The 8,392-nt window shown below is 45.9% G+C and overlaps 1 protein-coding gene across 1 annotated transcript in view; it reads right to left on the reverse strand.

Moving 5' to 3' along the window:
- LOC136633514 (glandular kallikrein-like) overlaps window positions 1-3,885 on the reverse strand; it is a 31,068-nt gene extending 27,183 nt beyond the window's left edge. The window contains exon 1 of the mRNA XM_066609275.1: window positions 3,834-3,885. Coding sequence (XP_066465372.1) covers window positions 3,834-3,885 — 52 coding nt within the window. The remainder of the gene's footprint in view (window positions 1-3,833) is intronic.
- Between the last annotated feature and the right edge of the window lie 4,507 nt (window positions 3,886-8,392).

The following is an 8,392-nucleotide window of genomic DNA, read 5'->3' on the forward strand; positions in this document are numbered from 1 at the left end:
AGAATCGCCCATTCTTCCCTATGGGAGCAGAAAAAAAGCAGCATTGAGTTCCCATTTAAGTGCAAGTTTCATGTGAGTGCGATGCAATGCTTTTTTGCTCTTTGAGGCTGGTTTCACATGGGCGATCGCGATTTTGCCGTGAGAAAATCGTGGCAAAATCTCGTTTTTGCTCTCACGATTTTTGAATGACAGCGATGCTTTTTATTTAGAATGATCTCATATCGCATCACTGCCGCCCGCCATAAAATCACACGATTTTTTAATCGCAAAAGGGACTTTCTAATGGTAAAATCGCATCGCAGCATATGTTTGTTGGATTCTGATGCGATAGAAAGCAGGCTCCATAGGGAACATGGGAGATAAAAGAAATCGCACATCGCAGAACAATAGAGCATGCCCCGATTTTTGTTCTTTCAACATCGCATCCAGCACACTGGTGAGAGCGATATCAGGCCATGATTCACGGCCCGATATCACCCTCGCAATTCATGTAAAACCCCTGGATGCGAGGCGTTTTCATGTGAAAACAGCCTCACATCACTGCAGGAAATCCCTTCATCCCATTGCTTTCAATGGGGCAGCAGCAGCGCCGGCCCCGTTGAAAGCAATGGGAGAACATTGCAATTTCCTGCGGCTGCTGTCACAGTGTTCAGTTTTGAGGGAACTCCCTGCGGGGATGAAGGAATCCCCTGCCGCTGCTCTCATGCTGCAATTTTTTTCACGCAGCATCACAGGAGTGAAAACATCGCAAATTAGAATAAAACCATTGAAAATCATTGGTTTTATAATCATACGTTTTCTCTCACTCTTGCATCGCGAGAAAATTGCCCAATTTTCTCGCCAGCGTGAAGGAGCCCTTGGGGCTTTTTTACACAAACGTGTTTGGGCACATTTTTTGCGTACGCAAAATCTGCACACGCTAAACACAGAGCATACCGCCCATTGATGGGGGGGTGTTAAAATGCGCTGTCAAACGCTGTACAATGCGTTCAAAAACCCTGCTCAAAATCAAGGTAAAATGCCGCGGTTTCAAGCGACGTTTATCTGAACACGTGAGAGAGTGGCCTTAGGGAATAATGGGCAATTTTTCTTACGTGTGTTTTTTTGGCGTGTATGAAAATCGCAAGTGCAGCGATGCAAGCGTGATGCGATTTTTCTCGCAAAAGGCCTCGCACTCACATAAAAATAACAAGTCTGCAAGTGCAATATTAATCCAAGTTTCTCGAACGGATATTGCACTCGCCCCCGGGTAAATGCACCCTAATACGTCACATCACTAATACCTGCATTATCTCTCCATTACACAAGTTTAGCGGCTGTGCTTTTCCCAGGCACCTGCTGATACAAATGTGACCACATCCAAGGTCATGAGATACAAATTTGGTGCAAGAATCATATTCAAAGTACATCAGGCAATAGACAGAACACTGCAGGAGTATAAACCACATGGGGTGTCAGTAATATTACATAACAGCAGACATAAAATATAGGATGTGGATATAATCATGTATCCTATGTCCTAATTTCTACCTATTTGTTATCTTAGTTGTGATGTCACCGCAAGTCATCTGCCTGAAACACACCTATGATGTCATAGCAGTTACCTGATTAACACCCACTGTGATGTCACAGCAGTTAACTGCCTGAAACCCACATGTGATGTCATAGTTTCTCACCTTACTGAAGACACTTATGATGTCACATAAGTGCTTACCCGACCGATGCACATTTGTGATTTCACAATAGCTCACCTAACTGAAGACTAACGGAAGCCATGACTCGCAGGTGATGGTGCAGAACAAGTGCAGGGTGCAAAACTGTGCGCCGATGACAGACGGAGGCAGAGGCCGTCCATTTTTACAAAAATTTAATTCATGATAAACAGTATTTCTCTACTTAGGCTTCCTACACAAAGGTGAGCGTGATATTGGGCCGTGAAACCAAAACTGATATCGCTGTCATGAATGTGCAAGGTACCTGCAAAAACGGCATGACATTGGGTATATGTATATGACTCCATACAAAAGAATGGGGTTCATATTCGTGCAAGGCTTGTGTGTCTCGCAACGCACAAATCTGGCGCACTTTTCTCGTACATGGTAAAGCGGCCTTAGGAATGTTCATGTCAATGTAACATTGCACAATAACTGGCATTAAACTTTTCCTTAAAGGAATAGTACTCTTGGGCCGGCTGCACACAACTGGGTCGGATTCCGCATGCGGGAGCCTGCAGTGGAATCCTATCCTGTGCCCCGCTGGCATCTGCGTGTACCTGAGATTTTCTTCACTTTTCTGAACTGCGGATGGTCTGCATGGTGAGCCATCGGACATGTGCAGTACAGTTTTGTTTTTTTAAACCCCTGCTTTTCCCGCATTATCACTAATATTAGTGAGTGACCACCTCCAATATTGCTGCCTGTGGTACCCCACTAGTAACAGTGACCCTTTCAGTACTGCCCCCTGTGGTGCCTCACTGGTAACAGTGACCCTTCCAGTACTACCCCCCTGTGGTACCTCACTGGTAACAGTGATCCTTTCAGTACTGCCCCCTCTGGTACCTCACTGGTAACAGTGATCCTTCCAGTACTGCCCCCTGTGGTACCTCACTGGTAACAGTGACCCTTCCAGTACTGCCCCCCTGTGGTACCCCAATAGTAACGGTGACCCCCTCCAATACTGCTGCTTGTTGTACCGCATGAGTAATAGTGACCCTTCCAGTACTGGCCCTGTGGTACCCCACTAGTAACGGTGACCCCCTCCAATACTGCTGCTTGTGGTACTGCACGAGTAATAGTTACCCTTCCAGTACTGGCCATTGTAGTATCCCACTGGTAACAATGACCCTTTAGTACTGCCCACTATAGTATCCCATTAGTAATGGTGACCCTTCCAGTACTGCCCCCTGTGGTACCCCACTAGCAACAGTGACACTTATTTGATAATCATGTGGGTTCCAGCTTAGAGACTCCCCCAATGTCTGTGTTTGATTTGTCTCAATGATTTCTTACAGCACAACTGGTATAAACTCTCTACTGTCAAGTAGCAAACAGTTATTGCTTATCCGCCACAGAAAGCTAAAGACATAGTTTAGCTGCTCTATCTATGGGAGTCTGGGGTACTCTGAAACCGAAACCTACCCCCTGACTCCTTGGACGGCCTTAGCTATGTGTGCAGCGTCGGAGGAGCCATCGGGGTAACAAAATGTCAACCTGTCATGGGGCTCTACTGTCTCCTCCAAAAGGCTGGCTAAGAACCTGACCTTACTAACTGGGGAGATCACGTTTAGCAACCTGAGTTACCTTAAGTTCCTGTTTTGTCACCGTGATGCCAATGTTCCTCAATCAGCGGCGGATTACCGAGTTTGAAAAAAGAGTCCACACACAGAAAGTACTTTTTCAACAAGAACCGGAAACGTGCGAGTCTTGTTTTTTTTACTTCAGCTTCTCTTTCTCATATAACAAAGGAACAACTTGTATGTAGTAACTTGAACAGTAGTAGATTATTAGTAGTAGGCTTTAGAGATGAGCGAGCGTACTCGGAAAAGCACTACTCGCTCGAGTAATGTGCTTTATCCGAGTATCGCTGTGCTCGGGTCTGAAGATTCGGGTGCCGCTGCGGCTGACAGGTGAGTCGCAGCAGGGAGCAGGGGAGAGCGGGCGGGAGAGAGGGAGAGAAAGATCTTACCTCCGTTCCTCCCCGCTCTCCCCTGCAGCTCCCGGCTCCGTGCCGGCACCCGAATCTTCAGGGACGAGCACAGCGATACTCGGATAAAGCAAATTACTCGAGCGAGTAGTGCTTTTCCGAGTACGCTCGCTCATCTCTAGTAGGCTTACATTCCTCGCCTTTTTCCTTACACTTGTGCAGTTCGGGTTTCCCAAGGCCCATTTATCCACAGTTACGGTTATCTGTTGGATCTCTCTCTCTTGGATGATACTCTCTCAATTGGACAGACTCTAAAACACCTTCACACTTGTGGTTATCATCAGGCGGTTACTCACTGCTCTTGCATAACGTGCGGTTTCTGAATAGGAACATGCGCTTCTTGCGCTTTCATGCCCAAGTGTTCTCAGCATGTCCTGGGTTCCAAAACCCTGAAAGGGCAAACTTCTTGCAATGGGAGACTCTGACATGGCTGAGCTCCAGCAGGAGCAGCAGCCCATCTCTCCTCCATCTCCATCACTTGACCAACTCCAACTCACGACCTCCTCTCTTGACACCTGACTCATGACTCACATCATATGCACACAGACCAATACCTAGCTAGACAAACTGATACATTTTCCAGATATCACCAAATACTACCAAACATTAATCCTTTCATGCCTGGAAGTGTTAATACACATATTGCTGACGCATACAAAACTCATGACAATGACACAAGACGTTCATAAAACATGCATTCTAAAGTGCTGGAGGAGACCCCAAACTCTGGGCCACTACATTTCCCCCCCTAACTAAATAAAGCCGACCTCGGCACATCCTCAAAATGGAGAATATATCCGAGATGGGAATTCCTCAGTGTTCTATGCCATTATTACTTAGGACGAACTATCTACATCAGTCTTAGAGAGTGCAGGGCAGAACTGCTACGCACTATCTCCTTTGGTTACTATTAATATTGAACCCATCCTGGTGTACTCTGACTACCTAGGATCTCACTTCTGGGGTCAAACTCTAACACATGACAGAGTGTAAAGAAACGGACTGGTATGACACAAAACATACTTAAACATGCATTCTAAAGTGCTGTAGGGGACCCCAAACTCTGGGCCATTACATTTGCAACCCATTTGGTTGCACAGGCCACTGGCCAACAGCTTGTAGTGGGGGCACTAGCTGGATGTAGGTTGGGGATAATTTCCCCTTTTAAAGCCGTCTGTCCAGATAATCTTTTAGAGCTATATGAATCATTCTCCTTATGTCTCTATGTCTTCGTCTCTGATGATCCAAGGCTTCAGCCCATTGGTGCCCCCACAGTTACTTAGTTTTGCTGCTTTATTTATGTTATGAGCTTGGTTCTTGGGCTGAAAAAAATCACAGAAAGCGACCATATACTTACCAATGTACTAATACAAGAGGGCAGGTAGAAAAATGACATCCCTCCACAAGCAGACAGCCAAACTGCTAAATGGAGGAGCATTGCACAAGTGCAAGGTACTGCTGAACAGCCACTCACACATCTTCCTTGTATTGAGGAGGGTAGCTGCTTGATACTACACTTGCACACAGATATTGCATACAATGGGTGTCAGTCCACATAGAATCATAGAATGGTAGAGTTGGAAGGGACCTCCGGGGTCATCTAGTCCAACGCCCTGCTCAGTGCAGGATTCACTAAATCATCCCAGGCAGATGTCTGTCCAGCCTCTGTTTGAACACTTCCATTGAAGGAGAACTCTCCACCTCCCGTGGCAACCTGTTCCACTCACTGATCACCCTCACTTTCTAATATCTAATATCCTCCCTTTCAGTTTCATCCCATTGCTTCTAGTCTTTCCTTGTGCAAATGAGAATAGAGCTGATCCCTCTGCACTGTGACAGCTCTTCAGATATTTGTAGACAGCTATTAAGTCTCCTCTCAGACTTCTTTTTTGCAAGCTAAACATTCGCAGATCCTGTTCTTCATAGGACATGATTTGCAGACCGCTCACCATCTTGGTAACTCTTCTCTGAACTTGCTCCAGTTTGCATATGTATTTTTTTTAATGGGGTGCCCAGAACTGGACACGGTATTCCAGATGAAGTCTGACTAAAGAAGAGTAGAGGGGGATAATTACCTCACATCAGTGACGTACCTAAAGGCTCAGAGGCTCAGGGTCCAGCTTGCGCCCTTTCCCCCGTATCCATACCTAAATCGTGCATGCAACTACATGATCTAGCCCCTTGGTATAATCTTTGCAAACATGACTCCCGAGTGCCGTGCTAACCGTGGTACAATGCTCTCATTGATTTTAATGGGGTTACTCAGACCTGTGCTTGAACGCAGTGTTTGTAACAATGGGATTTTCAAGAGCTGTCTGTTCTATTTTTGCTTTTTTGTGTTTTTAACACACCTCCTCACCCATCCCAATGATTGGGTGCATTAAAAAGTGATTGCAAACAGTGTACCATGTGTTCAAAAACTCAGTTTGAAATTGCGGTAAAAATGCCATGATTTCGAGTTGGATTTTCCGAAAGCATGTGTGAGAGCGGCCTTAGGGTGTGTTCATGTTTTTTGTTGAACTTTTAAACCACAATTTAGAAAAACACACTAAAAAACTGCATGCGGTATTCAAATACCACATATGTTTTTTAAGAAACTATATACACTATTAAAAACTGTACATGCTTTTGATGTGTTTTTTAATTGTGTGTCAAGTGTACAATTATATACAATAGATAGATGGATAGATATGATGTAGATAGATGGATGAGAGAGTGAGAGAGAGATGGACAGACAGATAGATAGATAGATAGATAGATAGATAGATAGATAGATAGATAGATAGATAGATACCCCAGACCACTTCTCTGTGTGAGGAGAGCAGCAGGGCCGGGGCCTCCATACACTGTATCAGTGTTAGCATCAGGTTGATGACATCACCCTGCTCAGCTCCGTCATGCTATGCTTCTGCCATCTGCTTTCTGCCTCCCTCCCCTCCCTCTACCTCCTGTGCTTCGGCTGGTCCCGCTGTCTGCCACACCACAGCAATCATGCCGCTGGCAGTGTGACCAGTTGGGAATGCACTGTATGTGCACTTGTATATGGTGGAGGGCGGCCTCTGAGCCCCCTTAGCACTGGGGCCGGGTCGCCATTGCGACCCCGGTGACCCATGAGAGTACGCCTATGCCCCACATGATCTAGACTCTATGCTTCTCTTTTTTACGAGCTGTGGTGCCCCAGTGGCCACCCAGACGTGAGGCCCGCGCTGAGGAGCTGGGAGGGAGTTTGGAACTTGTCATGGTGGCTCTTAACAGACTCCTCCCCGGAGGGACACACGTAACCTTGTCCCAAGTACCACTAGGCCTCTTCCAGGCAATGCTGGGACATTGATTACCTATATACGTGTGGTAGTCTGTAGACTGTTACCCCCATGTGGTCAGCACTCTCATTCCTCTCACTACCGCTGAAAATCCTTGACTCCGGCACCACACCCCAATCACTCACATTTATAGGGTACAGGCATCATGTGACTTGACAAATATTGATACTTTTCCAGACATATCCCAGCCACTTTCAGACATTAACCTCTTATATGCTGCAGCTGTGCAATACACATAACAGCAGACAAGACATTTTGCACAGTGCATCTACATGGAAGACATGACATGTATGACAATTATGGAGGGGCCAGAAATATAGACTTCGGGCCACTACATACCAAGAGTTGTGTTTGCCTTTATTGCTGCTGTATCACACTGTAGACTCATGTTCACTTTGTGATCTATTAGTATACCCAAGTTTTTTTCATATGTGCTGCTGCTTAGCCTAATTCTTCCCATTCTGTATGTGTGTTTTCTTTTAATTTTTTTTGCCCAAATGTAGGACTTTGCATTTCTCCTTGTTAAATACCATTCTGTAATTCACCACCAACTGTTCAAGCTTTTTTAGATGTTTTTGAATCCTCTCTCTTCTCTAGTGTTAAGCCCAATTTACATGGGACGAATGTTGGGCAAACGATGCCCGACACTCGTCCCCACACATACTCACTCCCATGCTGTTACACAGGATCAAGTATTGCTGGCTCTCTGATTTCACTCCCCGCTCTCCCCCACCCTTCTCCATTCAGTTAACACAGTGGCTGTTCAGTACTGAACAGTATCTACAAGGTATAAATAGGAGTGCACAGTGTGCAAGAGCAGAGTTCCATTTCTTCAAAGATAGAGTGTGGAGGGAGAGTGCCGGCCACATGAGGGTACCTTCAACCCTCATGTGGTGAAGAATGGAAGAAGAGGAGAGGTACCCAGATGTTCCAGCTCCAGGATTCCTACCCTGACTGCGAGTGAGAGATGGAGCCTGCCTTGCAGTGTCCAAGTATTCACCTGCAAGTGAGTGTCACTGGAGTGTTGTGTCCTCCTCCGGTGTGTGTGTCCAGGAGCGAAGTCATACAGATAACTAGGACTGTAGGCCTGGTGTCATCCTGTGTCCCAGAGTGTGTGTGTCCAGGAGCTGAGTTATACAGATAACTAAGACTGTAGGCCCAGTGTCATCCTGTGTTCTCCTACTGACCTCTTTGAACTCTTCTATCTGCTCTGGTGTGTGACGTTTTCAGGTGGAAAAGTAAAGTTCCAGTCACTGCCTGTTCCCAGTGATTGAGGTTTCTAATTTAACTGTGTGTGGACTCTCTTATTTGCCTGTCGGACATCAATCAGAGTAAAGGAACAGTGGCGTCACACATGACAAACTCTTCAG

The sequence above is a fragment of the Eleutherodactylus coqui genome, chromosome 6 (assembly GCF_035609145.1).
Source record: "Eleutherodactylus coqui strain aEleCoq1 chromosome 6, aEleCoq1.hap1, whole genome shotgun sequence".
Classification (NCBI taxonomy): domain Eukaryota; kingdom Metazoa; phylum Chordata; class Amphibia; order Anura; family Eleutherodactylidae; genus Eleutherodactylus; species Eleutherodactylus coqui.